This window comes from Grus americana, chromosome 2, assembly GCF_028858705.1.
Source record: "Grus americana isolate bGruAme1 chromosome 2, bGruAme1.mat, whole genome shotgun sequence".
NCBI lineage: Eukaryota > Metazoa > Chordata > Aves > Gruiformes > Gruidae > Grus > Grus americana.
The window spans coordinates 150,776,920-150,802,678 of NC_072853.1; the positions used below are offsets into that span (position 1 = coordinate 150,776,920).

General features: G+C 39.2%; 1 protein-coding gene across 5 annotated transcripts in view; it reads left to right on the forward strand.

Moving 5' to 3' along the window:
• Positions 1-25,759, forward strand: part of APBB1IP (amyloid beta precursor protein binding family B member 1 interacting protein) — a 70,256-nt gene that overhangs the window by 18,612 nt on the left and 25,885 nt on the right. For all 5 annotated transcript variants that reach the window (XM_054816991.1, XM_054816994.1, XM_054816989.1 and 2 more), the window contains exons 3-9: positions 2,249-2,336; positions 4,148-4,440; positions 10,337-10,414; positions 12,023-12,182; positions 15,823-15,944; positions 23,599-23,673; positions 25,001-25,144. In XM_054816991.1, coding sequence (XP_054672966.1) covers positions 2,249-2,336; positions 4,148-4,440; positions 10,337-10,414; positions 12,023-12,182; positions 15,823-15,944; positions 23,599-23,673; positions 25,001-25,144 — 960 coding nt within the window. The remainder of the gene's footprint in view (positions 1-2,248; positions 2,337-4,147; positions 4,441-10,336; positions 10,415-12,022; positions 12,183-15,822; positions 15,945-23,598; positions 23,674-25,000; positions 25,145-25,759) is intronic.

A 25,759-nucleotide genomic window follows, 5' to 3' on the forward strand; every position in this document is an offset into this window, starting at 1 on the left:
TTTAGGGTAATTTAATTTCATTATTATGCCTTGAAAATTAACAAAAGACTACTTGTGATAGATTTTACCTCCTCAGATTAGACACAGCACTGTTATGAATGCACTCATCAGTGCAGTACTGGGTGGGATGGCATGTGTTCTAAGATGGAGACTGCCTTCTCTCGAAAGTGCTCACATCACATCTCACCTCAGCATTGTATGGGAGAAGGACACAGCCATGTCTGAAAACCTGAAGACTTTCAGTTAACAGACATGCATCTGTTAATGCCTTTAGAGTCTTAATTTCCAGTATGAGACTGTAGGTAGTTTTTCACCCTTTTTCATCAATCTGTCTGTTCCTAAAGTAAGTGTAACTGATAGAAGCAAACAGAGATGCCTTCACATTGCATAACAAGGCTGAAAAATAAATGCAAATTCAGAATTGGACTTTTCTGCTATTTCTATGTACTTAATTTTAAACTTTTTTTTTTTTTAGCATTTCAGTTGTTTTCTCTTTAATTTCCCTTTGCATGTACTTTCTTTTTGTTCCCTGCATTTTTATGGCCATTATGAGATGTTACAACTTCTTGGTAGATTAGTAATGAAAGTATTTCCTCAATACATTCATCAATACATTTTGTGCCCTCCCTGTTTCTCTCTTCTTTTTTTCTTTTTTTTTCCCCTCAGGCATTGCAAAACTATCTCATGTGCTTCATTTCTCCCTTTTCCCTTATTTATACTGTGTCTATTTTTATGAGAGAGTATTAACACAGAAACAGTGTTTGAAGTTATCACTGCTTTGGTTTCCAGCTCTGTATAACTTCAGAAGCAGCCAACGTGTCCTGGGTAGGACATAGGTGAAAAGAGCTGTCAAGTAAAAGATTTGCATTAATTTGCCTGGAAAATGTCTGCCAGTTTCAGGCAACTCTAAGAAATGTAAATACCTCTAGTACAAATTGAGTATGAGCATCACTACCATTAGGCAAACATCTCACAGGGGTGCATGAACAAGAGTATATAGCTTGTAGGATATATGAAGTAAGTCTTCCATTCTGGGCAGCATTGGTAAGACCTCAACAGGGAAACTGTGTCCAGTGCTGGTACTGTATTTTGAGGAAGATGGTCAACTGGAGAAAATGCAGAGGAAAGCAATGGAAATGATGAGAAGGAAAAGAAACATGACCTATAAGAAAAGATTGCACAAGGTTGTTTAGCCTAGAGGAGACTGACACCAATCTTAAAATACATAAAAGGCAGCATCAGAGCAGAGAGAAGTACTTTGCTCCTCATGTCCATGGAGAGTAGGACAACAGGGAATGGTCTTCAGCTGCAGGAAAGGAAGTTTAGGATCAGCATCACAAGAGAGGTTTGATGGCAGGAATAGTGAATAGTGAAGCAGTGGAACAGATTGCCAGAGGTGATGATGGAATTTATGTAATAGGAAGCATTTCAGGGTATAACTGCCTTGCCTTAGGACAGGTGCATGGTCTGGACAGGCCCTTGAAATTCCTTCCAGTCTTGTCTACAGTGTTTGCTTATTAGAGCTATCACCTTCCTCACTATGGAAGGGAGAATTTATCTTTTTCTATCTCCACTGTATGCACTTTTCCTAACTTGTGAAGCACTGGTTCCCTGCCTGCTTCCTAAACAATAAGCCACAAACAAACTAGAAATTCTCTATTTAACTATGCAGATTTGCAGTTTACATTGCAAACAGCAGCATGTTTTGTTGTGTGCTGTGTTTGGGATTTTTTTTGCAAACAGCATGAGAAAGCAACAGCCAGGTTACATTTATATTAATAAATAAATAAAGCATTCTGGAGCAAATGGCACTGCATAGATCATATGTGTACACAGCTAAACTCTTTCAACACTCTCCCCCCACCTCCCTTCAAAAAAACCACCAAAACCTAAAAATCAGTCTGGCTTTATCCACTGTCTGTATTGGTAAAGCCTTAGGCTCTGCTGTTCCCCACACCAAGCCCGGGTGTTGCGTGACAAGAGTTGCAGTTGGCATGGGTCAACATTGTATTGAGAAGCACAGAAACATTAAACACTTGGCATGATTGTGAGACAGTGCTTGAACCCTTGTCCTGGCCCCATTTAGTTTACTGGTCTAGGCATAATCCTAGAAACTAGTTTGTGTCATTCTGTTCCTTGAAGAAGAATCTATTTCATTAGAGAAATTCAGGTAATTGATTTACAAGTGTTAATGTCTGTAATAGCAATTAAGTCATCAGATACCTCTTTTTTTCTTATACCTTAACAGAGTTTAGGAGTGGAGACTGTACAACCTCCATCCTCCAAAGTGTCCAACAATGAATTTAGCTTTACAGTTGGTTTTAAAGATTTAAACGGTAAGTAGCTGAATGGACTCTTTCATGCTTTTTATGCTTATTTAAAATACCTTACAGCAACAAATGAGAAAAAAAACCCAAACTTCAAACACTCTTGATCAAAAAAACTCCACCCAAAACAAAAAAAAAATCTGTTTTGCTGGAGGGGGAGGTATATTTGTGTGTCTCAATTTCGGAAACTTCAAAGGGGGCAAATTTTTTTTAAAGGGACATTGCTTAGTCTTATATAGGAGTCAGACTTTTTAGAATGGCTGAGTGTAAAGGAAAACAAAACTGAGAAGCCTCCCAAATCTAAAATGCAACCTTTTTTATGTAAAGATTTAACTTAATAGAAGATGAAGTTCCTCAGTGTGAGGTCAGAGCTGCATAAGCATTTTTGTCCAGTGGAAGTATCGGCTTCAGCTGCTTCCACTTTACATTGCTTGTTCTCATTCTGGTTTGCACTGTCACTTTCACATGTACAGTTGCTTATTGAGGCTGTGTGATGAACCAAATGAGGGAATTTATCCTAGTTTAAAAAAAAGAACCCTCCCTTTGGTTTTGTTTGTGGTCAGTTTTTTGTTTGTTTGTTTTTTACTGGGGGCTGGTTGGTTGCATTTGCCTGAGTTGGTTTTAACCTATGTTTTTGTCCCAGAATCAGTTCACTATTAAGCTACCTAGTGTCTCTACCGGTAAAGAGGGTTGAAGTTTATAAATAGAGAGAATCATAAGCCAACTTCCCACTGAAAATAAAAAGCTTATGAAAATACTCTATTAGCATAACGGATAAAGCAGAGTAAACTGAGACAGTCTAGTGACATATTCACACTTAGTCTGATGAATGATCTGTTCTTTGGTGGACTGTATTAGCATTTTTGTGTATCTAGTTCAGTGCTGTCCATCCCTTTCCAAAATGCCATTTAAAGCTTTCCCAATTTGTGATTTTTATTTTTTTTTAACTACACTCTACAAAGAAATTTAAACCACTGAATCTTTTGGTTCTTAAAGAACCCTTGTCTTCTAGAAAGCTAAATCATCCTACAGGATGTTATTCCACATGATCTCTTATACCATGGCTAGTTCAAATAACCGAAGAAGAAATTGTGTATAAAGTTCCAATATAGGCTTTTATCTTATAGTCTGACAGAGTATTGATAGAAAGCAAGAGCTACAATATTTCTATCTGGTTGATAAGATGCTTTTGAAAAGAGACTGTTGTCTTTGTTCTTTGCTTAAAGGATCCTCAAAACCCTGTATATTACATGAGATGTTGATTCCACAATTACTTATGTGCTACAAACGGTACCATACAATTTCTTGTGTCTTAGAACTCTCTGATTCTGGTTCATGTTAATTTTAGAGTTGTAGAATTGTAGTAATATACGAAGATATTCTTGATCTAGGCCTCAGTTACACGGTTTGTTGTGTGCTATACTAAAACTTGCTAAGCATTTTTTATGTAGTAAATAGCCTAATGGGAGCTAATGGAATTTCTTGCATCCATATCACTAAGCATGTACCCAGAAACCTTGCTGGATCAAGGCCAGGTTTCATAACATCATAAGGGCCTGAGACACTATAATTGAAAATGAAGCTTCCTGTCCTGTTTAATTTGTAGTCATAGAGTTCCTTGTACTCTGAACTTCAGTATGACCAGATTAATGGCTATTCCTAAAACACATTTGTTTTCTTGAACCCATTTAAAATGTTGTTTCCTTTCCCATAACCCTTATATCTTACAGTAACCGTGCCTTCTGCAATTTAATCTCCACTGAACTGGAAACATAGTGTTTTGCATTGCACTCTGACACATTTTGTTGTTTTCTTTACAGAATCTCTAAGTGCCCTAGAGGACAAAGACCTGGATGCTCTAATGGCTGATCTTGTAGCAGACATAAATGATGTTGAACAGAGAACTTTACAAGCCCAGAAAACTTCTTCTGCCAACCAGCAAAGTATGGTCACTCAGCCTTCAACAGCCTTGGATAGCGACATTTGTTCTAAATCAAGTCCCTATGTTACCATTACTGGACGGTTTGGGGATGACTTGCCCCCTCCACCTCCAGACCCTGATTCAGACCTACCACCACCGCCGCCGCCTCCTCCTCCTGAGCCACTCACCCAGGTAAGCCTGGGTGGAGCTTTGTTCTAAGCGTTCAATTGTTCTTATAATTTTGCAAGTGGTATTTGGCATTGGAACAACAGTGGATATTCCAGGTAGAAACATCGTGGGAAGGTTCTGCAAGGATGCAACATGCATGAACTGTGGGGTGGGAGTTTTCTGTTATTGTGGGCTCAGCAATTTCTGCATGTTCTTTGACCTATTGCCCATTCCTTTGCTTTTCTAATCATTTTGATAGCCCAAGACAGGCATAAATCATTGCAAATGGTTTGCTGTAACAGAAAACTTGTCACTGAATTTTTTTAATAAGTGCTGATCAGTTAACACCTTCTCATAGAGAACTTGGCTTTGGCATCAGTGCAAAGCATGGCCAAAGATCCCACAGTTTTGTGAAGACGTCACTGTGTTTGTTCATTGCACTCTGTGCTATTGGTACTGATGAGACAGTTCTGGGGATGTTTCCCAGATCCGTCCCTGGCCTAACTGATTTCTTGCAATAGGAAAAACTGTTCAGTTGTGTAAAACTCAACATTTGCTAGGAGACTGGGTACAAGGCTGAGCACAAGTACCACCTCTCCTAATGCCAACACAGAATCACTCTGCTCTTCTTGGTCTTGTCTTTGAAGGGAAGTAATGAAGACCATCTGCAAGATGGGACAAATGCTTTTTACTTAGGAGGTGTCAAAGTTATCAGTAGGTACTATTTATAAACAATTGGCTTATCGATACACTAAAATTTCAGACTTATCACAACCTCCTCCATGTTTGTGTTTGTTGCAGAGCTGTTTTAGCAACTGAAATCAAACATGATATTTCTAGTAGAAGCATTAGAAGTTCATTTCTTTGACATGAGGTTGTGGAGAGGGAGATAATGTAAGAATTCTGCCCTGTCACAGCCCTGTGAGGAGACTATGTGCATTAGAAGAGTGGTACAGCCCAAAAAACATGAATCTGAAATCATGAAAGATCTAAAAGTATCTCTTTCAGCATTCATATGCAAAGTAACTAAGATATTTACATTTAGGGAATGGAAAGATTTTAGAGAATGTGAAAAGTGCTCTGTCAGCCCCTGTAGAACTGTATGGGTCAGTTTTGCTTAAAACCATGGGCAATTCATTGCGGTTTAAAAGTCCACACAAACTGAATATGAATCACTTCAGTATCACTGCTGCCTCTGTGTTTAGCATCGTACAGCAAACATTTAGCAAAAGGAACAGAAAATTTGTTAGGAAGAGGACCTTTCTGATTATACAAAAAGTGATTCACTGGATAAAGCTTCATTTGGTGCATTGGACCTTTCAGTGCTGTTTGAAGAGTGAAAGTCGAAAGCATTGGAAGAACTTCACCATTTTTCTGTATCTCAAAGATAGTTAACTTCCGATCTTAAAGGAATGTCAACATTTGCAAAAACAGCAGCTAGACAGCTTCAGAAGCTGAAGTCTTTCATTTAGCTAGTATAATTGATATAGAAGAGATGCTATCAAGGTAAGTTCTATCCATTGTCCTACAAACATGTCCCCATCTCGATTTAGACTCATGACCTTGAAGGAAGTACTAAGCTTCTAAATAGTCTCATTTGGAAACTGAGGAATTATAGTCTGGAAGGGTAGCTGGTTAGGTGGGCTGAGATTGACCAAACTGCCAGATTCAAGGGGTAGTAATCAATGGTTTGCTGGCTGGTAGCAGTTTGGGGCTTGTATTCTGTAACATTTTCATCTGTGACCTGAGTGATGAAGATGCCTTTAATTAAAGGCTCTGACTGACAAGATGAATGGCAGGGGGACTTTGAGAAATGTGAGGACTGGGCCTGCAAAGCCCTCAGAAACCAGCAAGGTCCAAGGTCCTGCACCTGGGGTGGAATAATGCCATGCATTTGTACAGTCTGGGAGGCAACAGGCTGGAGGATGCCACGTCGAATAAGAACCATGCATGTAAAGTCATCTCAGTATGGGAAACTGGCCTGTGTTGGGAGGAGCATGGCCAGCAGACTGAGGGAGCCATTATTCCTTTCTCTTAGCACTGGTGAGGCCATACCTGGACTGCTGCACTGTTGCAAATGTGATTTTGTTACAGGGCTTTGGTTTAGCATTAATTTAGGATTTATTAATATTTGAGATAGATCACAATATTAGATTGTATAATTATTAACAGCACTTAATCATTAGCCAATTTAACAGAATCATTCAATTGAATTTGTTACAGTCAAAATAGTGACTTAGTTAAAGATTCGAAAATGGCAAGGGTCACCCAAAACTTACAGCAGGGTTGCACACACAGATAGGGGTCATCAAGTCATATGTACAGACAGGCAGACAAACAATCCTGGATCAAATTACACACACACACAAACACAAATAGACAAATAGTTCTGAACCAATTGCACCCACACACAGAGAGGTTAACCTATGATTAAAATTTCCCTTTTTGTGAGTTCCATAAATTACTCACTTTTATGTGCCAGCATTCATCAACGGACGGTCAGTGAACCTTGCAAAATCAGGCCTTTGGGTCCTCACCAAATCATTGATGGATGATCTTTGAATCCTCACAAAATCTACCCTGAGAGGTGTCCCAGCTCAGGGGCACATACTGGGTCACACAGCCCACGGTGGTCCTGGAGAGCTCAAAGGGTCTCACTTTTTGAATTGTTCTTTATAGGATCTAGAGATGATTGGCTTTGGTCAGGATTCTCCATTCTGTCCACAGTTGGTGCTGAGTCATTCTAGTAGACAATTCAGACAGAAGATGGCCCAGGTGTGGCCAGCAGGTGCCTGGCCACCCCAGCTCCAGGCTACTGCACTTGCAACTGAAATAACAGCACAGTGAGGCTGGTCCAGATGTACTGTTCAGGCAGCAGATGGCCTAGATGTGGCCAGAGTGCCTGACGCCAAAATCACTGTGTTTGTATCCAAGATAACAGTACAATGGGGCTTATCCTGAGATCTCAGAGTGGCCCAGGGGACTGCACCACCACATGCACCCCATTCTGGATGTCGAGATACTGGAGAGTGTCCAGCAGAGAGCTACTGTGATGGCCAGGGGCACGGAGTGATCAGGGGCCAGCAAAATAATGGCTGACCTGATCACCTGTTGATGACAGTCTGGCTTTGGGCAGGGAGCCAGACTACGGACCTCCAGACCTCTTGTCCAACCAGCGCTGCTATGATGCTGTGATCTAAAGCTCACTGAAATCAACAGTGCTGCACAGTTCTTTCCCTTGAGTCTTGTACTGAGCTAATTAGCTAGCATCCTGCATTACCTGAGGGTCAAACAAGATTTCAGAGTGGAAAAGAGGATATCCTTGCTAAACACAACTGGAATTCTATATGCAAAAATGTAGCTGGAAGTCACTTCTGTCTCCCTCAAAGTGTTCCCCTGAGATTGTGTGCTGAGTTAAATCTCTAGCAGTGTTTTCTGGTCTCTTTCCAGATACAGGGAGAGGGCGGAGAGGGATGGAAGCAGGACACAGAGGCATTTCTAAGGAATCTGTCTGCAGTAGTTGATTTCCCCATTAAGGCACTGGTTCTGCTTTCTCCTGCAGTTGTTGCCTCATTTTCTGAGCTGTATTCAAATACTGATGGCATACCCATTGTATAGCTTACTGTCCACAAAATTGCCTATAGGGCTGTTACACAAGTTGCAGTGTTAATGATAGAGGTAATAACCATTTAAAATTAACATAGAAAGAACTGATTTCAAATTAGTATTTACTGTCTTGGTTAGTATTTACTTTGACATGACATTTCTGCTCAGTAGAATGAAATGCAGCTGTAAATGGAATGTATTTTGTTTCATCAAGATCCATGTTCCTGTTAGCCAGGATTGTTAAGAAGTGATTCTTGAGCCAATCAAGGCTGATGTTTTGTTTAACACTTCTGGTTGTCTGTAGTCAAATAAGAATAGTATTAATTATTCCCAATGCACCTGTGATACTAAGACTCTATTCTCTACCCTTTAAGTGTGCCAAAATTAAGAAGTACAGGCTTTCTTTCAGGGAAACATAGAACTGTCTCATAAGTTTCCAACAACTCTGACATTTCTTTTTAAAACTGTCCTTAAGCAAAATAAGGCTTCTACATTTTCTGTGACGTTATCTGGATGACTTTTACGTGCTTCTGTTTGAAGACTAATTTGAAGATCCAGAAAACGTAGTGATGATACTGTAGTGGGAAAACAAATCTTGTGGCCTGTCAAAGCTTTTCTTCAACAGTGCTAAAATTTTGCATCTGATAGCTTATTTACTTTGCATCATTTCCTTTTTCTACATTAGGACAGACAAAGGTTATGAAAACATGAAGTCTCTCAGGTGAGAGCTCTGTTGCGTGCTTGAAGCCATGTCTTTCAGGTTGCATACCTCACCTTGTATTTTTGACATCCTAAAGGATGCTAATGTGCTAATGTCCAGGGCAAGCAGTGATAAAAAAAAAGATGTTTAGTTCAGTGAGAGGGATGTCAGTCAAAACTACTTTAGCTATGTTTGAACCTGCCTCAAAGCTTGGGATGAATAAGATAACCTTCTTAGCTCTTTTTTTTGCTATGATTCTATGATGTCTCTGTGCTAAGGAAGTGGTGGCGATGCTTAGTTAGGCCTAGTTTCTTGCAAGTGCATCTCGCATGTGTTACAGCCATCCTGGGTTTCTCTTAGTCCAAAGACCGCTAAAATTACGACTTTAGGGTAGAAAATGGAGGCTGAAGGTAACACAGAAAGAAATCTTGTGTGGAAGCAGGGCAGGAACTTTATCCCCCAGTTATTGACTGGAAGTTGGGTGTGCCTGTGAGTACCATAACACAAAATCCTACCCCTTTAAAACAAAGGAAACTGCGAAAGTGAGAGTGAGCAACAGGGACAGTAAAAATCAGCAAAGAGGCAAGAAAGCAAAGACAAGATAGTTTTCAATAGGGGGAGCAGGGGTTTAAAGTTGGAAAGAAACTGAACCCTCCAGGAGTACTAACAGTCCAAGGCAGCCCAAGGAACCACAATTACTTGCTGTCCGAAATGTACTTTTCCAACTCTGTATGTGATTGGGGGAGGCTACTGGAAGATGGATGGCAAAAAGGAACAATCACAATCTATACACCGGTCACAGAGGCAACAGTAGGTGCTGGCACCTGGTACATGTACCTAAAACTCTCAGCAGCTGTGGATCCAGAGTCGTCTTGGATCACAAACCTCACTGATACTGAGAATGATATTGATACAGCTGCTTTGTAAAAGAAGAGCTGGGTGATACTGAGACATTTAGGAATCTTACTGTGGCATTCAGCAAAAGCTGGAATGAACTGAGTGCTCTATCTAACTGTGTCTGTGTTAAAATCAGTAGATCCATTACTAGAATAAAAAGCTATGATATCATCCAATTTAAGGAAGTGTTCCTCTCAGTAAGTATGCATGCAGTAAGAGCTCATACATGGCAAGTGAAAGAATTCAAGTAAATTAATGATGTACTTAACAGAAAATATAAAATTGTAAGTGGTATAATTGCAAGCCAAGTTTTCAGTAAGATCCTAGTTCTCTTAACTCTCTTGAGAGGCAAGTTTTCTTCCAAGTGGCTGCATCCAACAGTGCTGTTTCATTCAGGCTTCCTTCATCTTCTCTTTTGTATCAGCTGTAACCCATATGGAAATACAGAAGAGTCCAGTTTTCAGGCGTTCCTGTAGCATTTGAGGAACAGATCATGTAAGAGCTGTATGACTAGGCAGCAAAAGGAAGCACTGGACTTGTAAATCAAAGCTTTGGCTAGAGGATATTAGCTCAAGGAAAGCTGGGGATACCCTGTTACTATGAAGTTTCCCATGACAAGCCTTATGTTCTGGATATAAATAACAAGAATCAGCTCTTTTCAAGTAAACGTAAGTTGCTGGCTTTAAGAAGTATACCAACTATCTTGTGTCTTTTCAGGAAGAGCGAGAGGCACAGGCGAAAGCTGACAAGATTAAACTTGCATTGGAGAAACTGAAGGAAGCCAAAGTTAAAAAGGTGAGCCTTAAATTAGTGAAATGCTACCATAAGAACTACCAGCTAAGTATCTTACCATTCTTCTCAATAATAAAGTTCTTACTAAAATCACTAGGCTTTTTCATATTTCTTCTGTAACTTAAGACATCTAAAGATACTCTGTGGAGCTGTCTTGTCATCCACTTGAAGAGAAGTCTCTGGGAAAATGCTGCCTCTGAGGGACTTATTTTTAAGAGGGCTTGAAGGCTCTGTCTCTTTTTTTTTTTTGTCCCAATGTTGGGGCAAAGCCCACTGTTATGATAGGTTGCTTTAGAGAAAGTGGAATGTACATTAAAATGTTGCTTACTTATGCTCTGGTGATTCCGGACGTATTAATCTTTTCTTCTACAGTGGATGTGGATTTAGCTAACCCCAATTAAATTAATGAGGGTCTTGCTAAATCCTTTCACAGCGGTGTAGTAATGTACGAGGATAATAGAAATTATTTTAGACCAACAAATTAGAAAGCTTTCAGCCAGTGTCTGTGCAGTGCTGCAATGTGTCATGTAATTATGCCCACTCATCCTAAGCTAGTGTTCCAGTGGAACTCAACAGAAGCTGCAGATGTTCAGTAACTCTGAAAAATGGATGTGAAGAAAAAACTATCATGTCCTATCAGTGTTGCTCAAATAGGAGATGGGAAGTGTTGGAGATCAGAGCCCGCAGGGCTCCCAAGAAGAATTGAAGCTTCCAATAAATTTGGGGGTGTCCAGACTTGCGATGGTTCCCACATTTTTATGTTCATGTACAAATGCTAGTTCTGCAAGAATGTGTTGGGAGGATTTCACCAACGTTGTTTCCGGAAAGCTCTGTAACTAAACTTAGGACTGCTCATTGGTCACGCTCTTTTCCTTGCGATGTTAGCAATTCTCCTATGGTAGGAAACATTTATTTTGAAGACTTTTTTTTCACTTCTTTTTTTCTCACTCTGAATATTTGGAACCATAGGGTAGAACTAAGGCTTAATCTTCTTGTGGCTATGTCACTATAATGAAATTACTATGTCATTCTTGAATTCTAAACTGACTAAATAATTGTCAAGAAAACCGATCTGTCTTTTACAATCTGAAGAAGTTACGAGTATCTCGGGTTAATTTGGTCAATATTAAAACTCATCTGTTTGCTTATTGATGGGCATTGGACTACTGCCCATCTTCGTGCAGTCTAATTTCAGATTAGTCTGTTGGCATGGCAAGATTCTTCCATTCTTTTTCTCATTTAAGACTAAACTTCCCACATTTCTAGCTTGCATTAAGGGCACTTTGTCCTTTTGTACTTTGTTTCCCTATCCAGAATTTTCCTTAAGAGAAGAGATTAACTCCTGCTTTTTCTCCTTAGCTGTTTCACCGTTCGTGAAGTCATGCACAGGACAAGGTTCAATTTCCTTTTTTGAGAAAAGATCTTTATTTTGGTGGCAGTATAATGTGAAAGCTTCCAAGCTGTTTTATTCCCTCAGCTTGCTGTGGGACAGGGTGCCTTCGAATCAGTAATAACCTTCAGCTTTAATCTTTCTTATCTGTTTTAGCAGATTCAGACTAGCCTTTTACTTGCTTCTGAAATTAACTGACTCTTCTGTGACTCTGTACTCAGCTTGTTGTCAAGGTGCACATGTACGATAACAGCACAAAGTCACTAATGGTGGATGAGCGTCAGGTGACACGGGATGTTTTAGACAATCTCTTTGAGAAAACGCATTGTGACTGCAACGTTGACTGGTGTCTGTATGAAATGTACCCAGAGCTGCAAATTGGTAAGTGGTGTAGTGACAGAGCATATAACAAATACATATAGTGCAACCAATGCTATTGGTAAACTTGAAAAGATAATAATATTTCTCCTGCCCATGTGTCTGCTGGTGTTGGAACTTTGCAGTCTCTAAGCTGAGGGATGCTGCAGGAATGTACTTAGGCCACTTGCTGTAGAAGTGAGCCTTCCATTCATCCGTGCTGTGAGCTGCAGAAGGCTCCTTGCTCACCACCATTGCCATTATTCTGTTGTACGCAAAATGAAGGGGCTGTGTGAATTTCACTATGTTTGTCGAGGAAGTGACAGACCCAAACACACCAGCATTCAAATCTGCTCTTTGAAGAGAGGATGCAGTGCTGAAGTGGTGTCAGCAGGCTGTTGCGTACTGGCTGAACAAATGTCGTAATTAAAGAAGACAATCTGAGAAGTGTTTCAGTTATTTCTAATGCTTTCCACTTGTGATGGTCATTTTTTTACGTGTAAGTTGTGAACAGGATATTGCTCTCTCACCAGGCTGCAGGTCTGCTGGTGGTACCTTATGATTTAGGAAGTAACTGACCTCCAGGTCCCTAGGAAACAGCTGTGCAAAACTTTATTATTATTTGGTGCAACTTAATGAGATTTGTTTCCAAAAGGCCTCAAGGCCTGATTAAGAATGAGATATTCCTAATTGTGAGTTATTTCAGAATTTTTTTATTGTCCAGGCTGCAAAGGTATTCATATCAAAAGGAAAAGGAAGCTTGCCACAACTGTCTTCCAGGGTAGCTGACCTAGAGAAAAGGGAAATTGTCAAACAGCCTTTAGCATTCTCAATTTACAGACTCCCAGCAGAGATGAAAAAATGCACAAACAAAGCTAAATATCAATATTGCACTTTAAAGGAGCCCCAGGAATAACCATCCTGCTAAACTAAACCAAAGACATGTAAAAATAGCTGGAAAAAGCCTGACTGCTCCTAAGTAAGGAGATATTCATCTACTTGTAAGAATGGCAGAGACACTAAGTGCCAATCTGTTCTTTCTACTCCATTAAGATGATACATGAAGCAATGTTGCTGCATTCTTTTATACCTGATTAGCTTAACTAAGGAAAGACTGGAAATGTCATTAGACCCTAGAAATGTCACAAATATCACTTTGAATAATGTTAGAGCATTTTCTTGTCTTGGAAAGTTGCTCCCTCTGGTCTAGCACGACTTGGACAAACATTTCTGAGTGTTCGGATGACAGCATATAAACAGATTGTTTTCTGAATCCCCATAATTATTAAAAAGAATGTACCCGTGTTTCTTCATAATCTGGACAAAAATTTTTAATTCCCCATCACACAATTAAAACTGAAAGTATCAGAGACATCATATGCTACAAACATTGGGGTTAATAGTCAGACCCTTTTTTTTTTTAAGTAAAAATTACTGGTGTTACTTTAGTCCCAGCTAATGCTAGGTGGTTTGCACTGTCTTGATACAGTAAGGAATTACTCTCATAATGAATAAAAACTATTTTAAAAGCTGGGATGGAAGATGAGTAGGAAAGGTAATAAATCAGTAGTTGGTTCAGGAAAAAAGGAAAAGTGTATAAATTGACGCAGAATTCTGCCACCAGGTCCAAATCAGCTGGGAATGGAGCCTTTTTGTTTGCAGAAAGGAATTTAGATATGGATGGAATAGTACATATTCTTTCTTCTGCTTCCCATGCACAGCAACATGCAGTTAATTTGGCTCAAAAGCAAAACAATGAGAACTATTCTTTATTCTTGTCAGTATACTTCTTGGCAGTTCTAGATAGCTCTGTTACTATTAGCGTGCTTAGAAGACAGACTTTCCTGTCCTTTCCCTTTCTACCTGCTTTCTATGTTAGTATTCAAGAGAATAAAATTATGTTTACTTTAAGAAGCAAATCCAAGCAGCAGATACTTCAGACTGAACTGAAAAGTCCAAGCTAGTTTTATATCAGAAGATCCTTGACAGAGTATCTTACATGTACTGTTACTTTGAAAGATGATCATTGCAAATAAAATAAACTACAGTTTTAGATTAATTGCATGTTAAGTATCACAAGTAATCTCAGTGGTGAGATAGTAATATAACACTGGGCTGTACATACCAGCATGTATTTTGCATTAAAGAGTATTGCCTTGTAATAGACGTCCAGATTTGATGTTAGTAATTATAAATTATTGTTATTATAATTATAAAAAAGACCCTCCTGAGGATGGTAAGATCATACCTTTTACACAAGAAAAGGCTGGTACTAGAAATGAACAAACAAAAGTGTATGTGGCAAAAAATAGTGTTAAATAATTAGTTTTATGACCTGAGAATTATTTTATGTCTATCCTAGACTATGAGATACTGTTTACCCTTAACTGTTACTTGGGGTTTATATAGTGCTTTATATTTCCAGTGCGTTGCAGAGGTATCAGTTGCTAAATGAAAAGTGTTATGTTGCTTGTGTTGTTAAAAGTTGCTGTGCACATGTGAACTGGCCATGAAGCTAATCTCATTCTGTGAATTTAATTAATTTGCAAAATCTAGTTTTGAGGGGGCATACTGAACCCTTGTCAAAAGTAACAAGAAGTGTTAAAAAAGAAAGCCTACAAAATGTGTGCTCTGTTATCTCATCTTACACTAGGCCAATCTAGGCCATGGAAAGATGTGATCACCACAGATCACTGAAACAGCAGTACAGCTGTTCCCAGGGAACTGCCAAAATCATACTCAAAATTGGAGCTGGGTGAATTCCCTGCACTAATACTGAATTTGTAGAAAAATGCAGTTTGCATCCTTCCAAAATTACCTGTCAAATTATGCTCAATTCCTTTTCCTTCCAAAGGGGGTTTATGTGACTGTTCAGCTACTTTGTACAAGTGAAACTACAGAAGGAGAGATCAGAGTTGTCTGACCTTAGCATACCCTGTGGTTTTCCTGGGTGGAGGATCTGGGTTCAGATCAGCTCAGGAAGGGAGAGAACTGGCCACAGGTCTCCCACATTTCTGGTGAGGTTTTAACTACAGAGATGCTGGGTAAAACACTATATCTTCACATCAGTTCTCACTCTGTGTTCCTATTTCCTCTGTTCTGCTATTTCTGTTTTTAAATACAGTTGCTTGAAAAAAAAATTTTATTTTCAGTGCATAGAATTCTTCCAGCTGACAAAAAAGCAATTTTTCATTTGTTCCAATAAGTAAAAATACAAAGAAATAAATTTTTACTATTTTTTTTTCAATTCAGTAATCAGAATGAACATATACTCCCCCAATCATACTGCAAACCTTAACAAACAGAAGCAAAAAAAAAAAAGCAGCCAAAAGCAGCAGGGACACGGGTGTAACCATCAACCATCTACTTCTAGTGGGTCACTGTTTCCATCCTTTGCAGTCTTTGGGTAACAGCACAGAGATGCAGGAGGAATCCAAGGGCATGCCAGAGCTACATAAGGCATCTTCTGTAGCTGACTTGCCCTTCCACATGACGCTATTTTTGTGTGGTTTTGCTCCCTTCTATGCAGTGGAAAAGAGTGCCAGGCTCTCCAGTTCTGAGCGAACATCAGATAATGATGACATTCTTACACAAGTATTTCTGCAGCCTCAGGAGAGGGGAGGGAGAGTTTGAGTGTCTTACATTGCCTTTTCTGTTTCTCCAGAAAGGTTTTTTGAAGACCATGAAAATGTTGTTGAAGTGTTATCAGACTGGACTCGAGACACTGAGAATAAGATTCTGTTTTTGGAAAAAAGTGAAAAATATGCTTTATTTAAAAATCCCCAGGTAAGCTAACATGGTATTTGGAGAAGAGTCTAAAATTATGTCATTTAATCTGCATGCTGCCTGTTACATTATTAATTTGCTTTCAACTCTGTCAGTTTGGAATTAGAGAAAGCAAAACTTGTGCTTTCAACAAAAAAAAAAAACAAAAAACAAAACAACCACCCAAACAAACCAAGATGTTGAATGCAAGGATTTGAAAATTAGTACTTTCTGTTCTTTTCTGATACTATTTTAAAGTCCCGTCTGCAGTGGTAAAAAATGAGGCATGTAGTTCTCCACTGGTACAAGCTGTTGCTTAGGCACAGCTCTCAGAACTGGGCTGAGATGGCACAGCTGTAAAAACCTAGCCTTTGTCATTACTAGAGTTTCTCCACTGTTCGTACTGGTGAAAATCAGCATTTCCTTGAAGGTCTGGTTTTTGCCAGGTGTAAATGAAACTTCATAAAGAATATGCTGAGTACCACAGAGAGTTTATCTGGGTTTCATTTAGACTGGGGAAAAGAATTGGGTAAACAGTAATGTGCGCACACTATGTTTGTAAAAAGAGAGTCTGCACATTGAATTGTGTCAAATTATTCGGGATAGGTGTATGCACAAATCATTTATTTCTTGTGATATGTGGTCGAAACCGTATTTACAAACACCCTAGCACATACAGTTGATGGATTCTGGGGTGCTAGATCTTTTTCCCCTTGTCAGCAGTCTGTTAACTCACTGAGCATCTGGTTTGTTCCTGAGGGCAGCAAGAGAAAAATGAGCAATTCAGCATTGCCGAAAAAATGAGTCAAATGTATAATTTGGCAGCCAATCTCACCAAGCTGCTCATTAGGAAGTCTTTTTTTAGAATGAGCCAGTGTTTCAAATAAAACCTGCAGAGGAGAAGTTTCCTTCATTGACATAACAAGTATCCACAGTCAGGGAAAGAAAACTTATCCTGCAGTGTACATGGATTCGTGTTGATTTTTAATTTGAAACAGCAAAGCCACGTTTGGAAGTAAAACATACATGATGGCTCAAGATACCATACTTTCTAATGCACATAAACATACCTACCAGCAGAGGTTTGATTGCACGTTTGATTTGTACACTAGTAGTGCTGTTTGCCGTGGCTTTGGGTGGGGCCGCAAATGTCCCATAGGAAGTCTTTGTTGAAGATTCTGGATATTTTGATTGCATTGACCTTTAGAAATAAACATGACCTAAACCAAAAACAGAATAAGAGTGTAGTTCTGTCCTCCCATCTCAGGACATGCTGAGCTTGATCTGGACGTGTCTGCAGTCCTTCAGCTTCAGCCCCTCTGTGATAAGCTCTAAAATGAACAGCCTAAGGAAACTGGATCAGTTGCAGCTATCACACTATTGAGATATTTTGCCAGTAATAAAGTCTAACCATCTGTCAGGCTTAGTAAGTTCAAACATTGTGAGACAGACAGAATAGTACAGTCATATCTGTGGTTTGTCTTTTTGGCAGAAAATAATCAGTATCACACAGACAGAGCTCACACTAGATAGTGAAACATGGTAAAATACATGACCTGGAGTCCCTGAAGAAGTAAACCAAGCGGAAATGCTGAGTTGTTGGGGAGCAGGGTGTGTGATTACCTAACTAACTACTTACAGAAATTATGGTGTAACCAATGGGAAACTGAAATCCCTGTATTGTTAGTATATTTTGCCTCCTCCTCCTAGCTCAAAGTTGCTTCATAAACTCATTTCGTGAGTACAGAAATTGCAGAATGCTTTTTTTTGACACAGCCAGTAGTAACGCAGCAACAGTTGAATTCCTTGTTCTTATTTAGTGCTTGTTCAGTTGGGGGTTCTTTATGGAGATCTCACAGTTTTGTAATTTGCAGATATTTTTCTGGAAAAAAAAGAGGCAAATTCGGTTCCTACAATTTATTGTTAGACAAATTAGTGATACTATATTTTCATTACAGTGGTTTGACACAATGAAGTGCTTTTAAAAATTTAATTCTAAAGATGTCCATATGCATTGCTAAATCAAGTGGACCTCTGCAGAAGGTCTATGACCTGTGCCAATATTCATGATTCCTTTCTGTGAACTAGTTACATACCTGGTATGGATTAAACAACAATTAATTAAATGTGTTTCATTTTCTAAGGAGGAATTTAGATTTTGAAATGCAGGATTTATCCTCTATGTCTGTGCTAGCAGCATGCTGCTCAGCTAATGCCAGTGGCTATTATTGAAGACTGTCATTCTTGTCATGCACTCCTTTAATATTTTGCTGCAGCTTTGTTTCTGAAAACAATTTTTAAAAGTATTTGGAATACACTTTGGAAAAAGCATTTGCAAAATCCTGAGGCCTCCCCCTCTTCACAAAGGCAGGCACACTTTTGCCCTTTGCTCACTGTGATATAATTTACCCTGCAGGGAACTCACAGTAAAAGACCATTCCACGAACGGCATCAGTGACTCATCTACAAAGATGGAGCATCACAAGTCTATGACTAAAAAGTGAAACAAAAATACATATTGGTACATGTGCAAATAAAGAAAACCGTTATAATGTAGGAAAGGTGATGCTTTGTCATGCGATTGAGTGATGCTGTGCTCAACTCTTGAAAGGAAAGGTTGTCAGGTCTCAACAGCTCTTTTCAAAAAGCTCAAAGAATCATTCTCAGCTAAAAGAGACTCTAAAAAGAAAAATGTAGGAAATGCTTTTGCATCATTTAAAAAGGTTATTTGTAAGGGGCAGCTGAATCTAAGCTCCTGACTCTAAATGCTGGTCATGCTCTTAGCATACTGTATTTGATTTTTGCTTCCATGGATTTTGATTTCCTGTGTTTCTCTTTTGCTGGTACAAGCAAAGAGGATAAATTTAAACAGTGCAGGTGACACCACAAGCATGTGGAGTTTTTTGTTGTTTTTTAAAACTATTATTATTGACATTATTTATGAAAATGAATTAAAATCTGTACAGTGAGGACTTTATGCTTCTGCTTCCTTGTAAGTAAGCAAGAATTATACCCTCCAATGCAGAACCCATACACTGAATTTACATTTTATTTCTTATGAAAAGCAAGAGTACTAAACAGAGTGAGAAGGAGGTGGGGTAAGAATTTGTAATGTCTTTCATAACAGGAGAGTTATAGTGAGTCTCACGCTTGAATATTTATTTTGAAGTCAGTGAAATTGGGCTGGTATCCACCAGGTGATAATTTTGTTTTTCACCACTTTGGCCACCTTTATAAACCAAGGCTTTTCTTTTGTCTCTGCTGTTACGCAGTGAAGGAAACATAGAAGGGTGGGGCAGGGAACTTGATTATTGAGTGTTCTGGCAAATGCACAAAGAAATAGAAGTGAAAAAAAGGAAATGTTTTTCACTGTACTCCCACTGTTTAGTGGTCTTAATTAGTATACCTCAGACCATGCTATAGTTTCAGGCTGAAGATGCTATTTCAATAAATATTTTTCTTTTTCTTCCTTGAGACTTGTGGATGCCTCATTCCTGGAAGTTTTTAAGACCAGGTTGGATGAGGCTTTGGGCAACGTGGTCTAGTGGGGGGTGTCCCTGCCCGCAGCAGGGGGGTTGGAACTAGATGATCTTTGAGGTCCCTTCCAACCCTAACCATTCTATGATTCTATGACTGTAACACAGAAACAGTCTTTATGCAATTGAACTGTTTTGCAGGCAACTTCTGATCAGCCTATTAACTGCTTTGCTGTTAGCTGCATCCTAGCTTATGTATCTTTCATTTGTTCATTTGTTTGCTTACATGCCACCAGAGGTGTTCTTTGAAACTATTGAAAACACCTTCTGTCTTCCACTGTTTGAGGGTTATACAGTGGAGAGATACACAGCCTGAATTTTTTTCCTGCCTTTCCACACAAAGGGAGATGGCTGTATCCCTAAACAGAAAGATTGTACGCATAGACTAGTAGTACTTTACAATACAAAGCACAAAATTAACTTAAGCTGGCTATAAAATCGACAGGATTTTCTTTTGTGCATGTAGAATTTCCTGCTCATAGATGGAAGCCATAGATGGGTCATCAGCTAGTTTTGCTACTGTCTTGCATAAGCACAGGGGGAAATGCTGGCATAACGTCTCTTAAGGATGTCATAGCTGGCTAGCAGTACGTGTCAAAACTGCCACTGTAGCTCTGCGTTAGTCTGAGTCAGGCAGAATGGCATGGAAGAGCGACTGGCTTTGTGTCAGCTTCAGCTGGTTTAGGGTGTGTAGGCACAGGGAATAACTGAGCAAAAATGCTCAACTGCCCCTCTCTGCAGCAAATACCCCAAACAGTGCAAACAAAGCAAACCCAGTGACGAAGTGTGCCAGCGTATTTTGTTTTGTTTTTTAAAATAACCTTTTCTGTTTGCTTTTTTATGTATCAGCCCAAGAGGATAAATCCATCCTGTTAACTAAGCTCAGCTCTCTATCAAGAAAAAGTCATTGTCTTTTGAACGTAAAAAATAGTTAATTCTCAAATCTGTAGATGTATGCAGAGAGCTCTCCTGTAGCCACATCTTGTCCCATTGGTGACCTGACATCCCAAACCAAATGTGTTTCCTGATGGTGTCCTCAGACAGGAAAGAGCTTGCCTTTTATCATGACCTTTGACTACTGGACTTGGAATGACCTCCTGTGGACACATGTGGTTTGCCTCCTATAGGATGAATGCTTCTGATCAAAAATAGGAGACCACACAGTGATAAAACAAGTACAGTGTAGTCTGCTCCCCAGGTTTTTAGCCACTGACAGATAGCAAGTACCATGTAGTTCCAGATTTCAGGGAAGAGACATAAAGGAGGTAATCAGTAATAAATGAGATGTGTGTTGACAGGTGAAAGATGACGGTGTACATCTGTGTAACATTGGTTTAGGTGACAGAGCCCTGTTTCCCTAATGAAAAAGCTGCGTTGTTAGAGATCCAGCATGGATATCATTACAAACTTTCTCTCTTTACCATTGATTATGTCAGTACAGGGTGGTCTGTGTTTCTGCTAAATAAATGCCAGATGCCTGAATGTGAATCAGTTGTAATCAGTGGAGCTTTGTTTTCTTATTATCAGTGCACTGAAGGCTGACTGATCCAGATGAATGCTCTCCCTGCTGGTAGTAAAGCTGATGAGCCAAGCCTTGTTGAAACAGTAATAAGGTGTACTTACCTTGATAAATCTTCATTGTGCATTTTAGAGGTTGTACTATGTCTTTATAATGATCTATAGAAGAAGAAGGCTTACAGCTTGCATGTCTGTCTACTTTCCAAATCCATTCCAAAGTCTGGAGGCCCAACCCAGCCTAACAGTGACCTCTGAAGTTTCTCTTCATGTCTTCATCACTGCAAAAGCGGGTGTGCCAACGTCAAGCCAGCAGTGCTCTGATAGTGCTCCCTGGTAAGAAGAGCTGTTGCACGTGTACAGAGGACTTGGCTGCAGCAGCTCAGAACAATATCCTTTTTTCCAGTGGGATAGGTGGAGCATTGTCACTTAGTCAGACCTATGGTTTTGGACTGCACAGGCAGGCATCGCTGTATAGGTTGAACTGAGAACACACTTTTAAGCAGGTTTTGTTTTGAGCAGGTTTGTTTTTTTCCACTATGAATACTGTCTTCATATGTAGTCATGAAACTGTGGTCCTTAGTGTTTGCTTACCTTCATCCATGGACTAAAAATGTGCCCAGTCAGTCTGGAGCCAGCTATGTGCTGCTGCATATCCTAGAGAAGAATATTGCTGTGTTTCCCAGCATAACCATCTATTGTATCGAATGTTCAAGTTTCTTTTCTTATGTTCATACCACAGACATGGCATCAGCATTGGCCAAATTGCAGGTGGCTGTGTTTTTGATGTCCCCTGTCTCACTTAATGTAAGCTTCTATGAAAGCAGTTTTTAAAGAACTGTTTTTGAGGTCATCCACACCTCTTCCCCTTCCTCTCCTGGTGCCTCTCCAAAACCCTTCTGCTATGAGGCTTGAGTTCTGGCAGACAGCTGTTTACAGCACTGCTTGAAAATGAAGATGTGGCTGTGTGGAAGAACAAGGTTTCACTTCAGATAAACCTCGCTGCTGTAAACATAGTATGCTGGCAGGGCAGATTTGCTGCTTGTTTGTTTCTTTCTTACACTGTAGCAACAGCATGTTCCTTCATTTACACACTTCTCATTTGTCTTTTGGTAATGTTTGCATTTGTGTTGCAGTTCAGTTGTTGTGGAGTTCTAGGCATGTAAATATGTTGCCACATTCTCATAGTCTTGAAACATGAAAAAATGGGGAGAGATGTAAAGTCAGATAAAATCTTGGTTTTGTTGCTACAGAATTGCTGAAGAATTACAGAATTAGGAGTCATTTTTAAGTAGATAGCTTTCAAAATTTGTCAAGTTTTTACAATTTTGTCTCTTTCTTAGACAATAGTGTTTGTTTTATGCCCTTCGTTCTGCAAACTTAGCTGTTTTACTAATTCCAGGGAATCAGTAAGACTGTCCCATGCAGCAGGTATTTTCCAAACCCAAGCTCCTCTTCTACGTGTACTTTTGTTCAGAAAATGATAAAACACAAGATCTTTGAGTGTTATCATTCTGGCCTCAAGCCCATGGATCCAAATGCTACTTGATGCATGGCATAGCTCCTTGATCTACCTGCTTCCTTCATGCCTAGCTGCTTTATTGTCTGCAGGCAGCTAGGCTCTGCTATCTGGCCATGCTTGCTGTTGAGCAAAGCCACTGCACACAAGTCCTAGCATGCTCCTGAGCTACCTTCCCACTGCCTGAATTTGCACGTATGTCCAAGTGCTGTCCTTTTGTCCATCTGTACAATGCAGATGGATGCAAAATTGGTTTTGCTATTTAACAGGGGGTGAATTTATTTTTACTGGTAACTGTGTGCATGAGGTGGTGTGCTTCCTTGTTTGCAGGGGCAGACAGGCACTGGGTCCTCTGAGGGTGGCTGCAGCCTTGTGCCCTCTGTCACGGAAGTGGAGGGACATTTCAAAGTGTAGGCTTTTGTTTCAGTAGGCTGGAGCACATGTGCCAAGATATCATGGTGATAATTTCTTCTGATTTTTTCTAGATTTTTGAATACTTTCTTCATTGCATAAAAATACTTTGCAGAGCATGAGCAGGGGTTTAAAAGTAGGAAGTAGTCACTTTGGATAAAGGCTTTGGCATATAAGCACTTTTATAAAAATTTAAGAGCTGAGTTGTATCCAGAGTGCCAGATATGAAGTGTGCAAATTACCAAATTGGGTTGTTAGGAAAAATGCTTTCTAGCTTTTTGATACTGCATTGTATTTATTGCATATCAGCATGCAATAAAACGTTATGTTCTCTACTGTCTGTAATAATAAAGGAAGCAGTGAAAATTGGAATGACAAAATCAAACCCATTGATCCAGAAAAATAGTCAAAAACATAAGCCAGTGTTTTTAAAATTTTGGGAGACTGTATATACATAAGCAAAAGTAATTTTATATTACTTCTGAATTATATTCAAAATAAAGAATTAAAACTCATGAACAGGCAGCTGTGATTGAAGTTTTCTGTAAGAAGAGTCCATAAGCATCTGCCTCTTGCATCTGCTTTCCTGGGTACTCAATACTGAAAAACTGAGTAAGTATTGAATGGGTTTGTAGTAATCTACTTGTATTGCTGTCTTTATAATGAGCATCAATTTCTTTTGTGTCTTAATCAGAATTTCTACCTGGCAAACAAAGGGAAGAATGAAAGCAAAGAAATGAATGATAAAAACAAAGAGGCTTTACTGGAGGTAAGCCAACTTTCTAGGTTCATGATGCAAATGTTACCAAAACTCTGCCATCATCTGCATCTGCTCTGCCACAACGGCATTTAGTTCGTTGTGGGCAAATGTGTAACAACAGGAAGTTCTGTGATGGTGGCTTTGTGTCTAAGGTTTAATATGTAGATTTCACTCTGCATCTGCTGCTCACCATAAAAAATGCAGAATGTATCCCCTATCAGAGGAATTAAACAATGGAGAATTATTTTGTTGTTATAGACCCCAGTGCCATGAAATGTTTTTACTTAGTGTTTCTATGAAGGGTAATGCCATGATAACAATAAAAGCAGTGTTATACAAATATGAATAAAAGAAACAGCTGTGCCTAAGAAACACCCTTAGGCCAGCCCTTGTGACTTTATATTTTTAGTAAGATTGATCAGTAGCAAACAATTATGGTTTGGGTTAGAAGTAGATGTAGTTCTCAGCACAAATTGTTAACTGTACTACAACAGAAGGAGAACCTTTGCACTTTTCCAGAAAGTCTGTTTAGCCTCTTGCCTTTCATGCTTAAGTTTTACTTTGGTTATGTGTTTGAGAGAGAAGAATCCAGAGCTATATGAAAGAAAAGATTATCACAGTTCTCCTGGCAAACATTTTGACTTTGGTAAAAGTTCACGAAGGAAATGCTGTTCTCAGGTGATTGAGGATTCCCATTTCAAAATAAATGCATCTCATGAAGGCACCAGATGTCAACCAGCAAAAGTCTTGGTAAATTGTAAATGAAAACATTAAGCAATAAGTGTGTTGGCGTTAAAAATTGCCCAACAGTAAGTCCTTCAAGCAAACAATGAAGTATATTTGTTTAAACAGTGTTGTAAATGCTAGCATGTATTTCAAAGGGAAAGCAGAGATTGACAGGGATTTTTTTCTTTAACTGTTTTTAGAGCTCTAGGCAGTCTCTAAAGATTCTCTCTACAGAACCTATAGATAGAGCAATAGAGACAACCCAACAGCAGCAGTACCAACCATTCTGTTTTATTGCCTTCACTGACCACATCTATGTCTAGTTAAAACCTTTTGTAGGTTTTTGTTTGACCTTTTAGAGAATGAAGGTTTTGTGAACCTTCTTTCCAGTATGAGCACCCAACTCGCTTGGCCGAGTTACCACATTAGCTTGGAAAATTTCCTTTGCCCGTCTAAGGTGTTCATCTCCCTGGTAACTGCGTTCCCCATGTTCATATGTTCACTGTCACAGGAAATGTCTTTATTTTTCAAGGGAGCATTTTTCTGCTATTTATTAATGGAGTTGTGCTTAAATCAATTTATTTTGTGTATTATTATTCTTGTCACACAGGAAAGCTTCTGCGGGACATCTGTCATTGTGCCAGAGCTTGAAGGGGCCCTTTATTTAAAAGAAGATGGGAAAAAGTCCTGGAAGAGGCGTTATTTTCTTTTACGAGCTTCTGGAATTTATTATGTACCCAAAGGAAAAACCAAGGTCAGGAAGCCAAATAATCCTTTTAGCAATAAAACAATTCATGGAGGTGAAAGTGAAGAACTCCCAAGGTGACATTTTAAGAGCACTGTCTAGTGCATCTGAGAGGGTTGGGTTTTTTCTGGTTTAACTTCGACTACACCACTTGTGCAAATATTAGAATGTAGTCACTGAATCCTGTCACGTTTCTCTCCTTTTGATTTCTATGGATAGATAAAAGCATTAATGAAATAGCACTCCTCCGGAAGCCAGTAGGGAAAAGAAAAACAGCACAGCACCCTTCTGCTGGTGTTATGCTGCCAAAATGCTTCACTGTTATATAGGCTCCCTGTGGAAGAATATTTTAAAAGTTCTCAAATGAACTAATTTCTTATCACAAAAAAGGTGGAATTTTACTTTGATACTAACTTTCTGTACCAGTAACCAGCATGCAGAAATGCTATACATTTTTTCCTACAGTGAACTTTACCTAGAGAAAGTGTTGTGCCTTTTAAAGCTTTTTAAGACTGCCCTTTGTGTAGAAAGAAGTGAGACAGAAGCATCCACCTGACGGAATCAAATGCACTGACATTTAGTATTGCAAATTATTTAGAGTCTGAATTGCCAGGACTGGAGAAG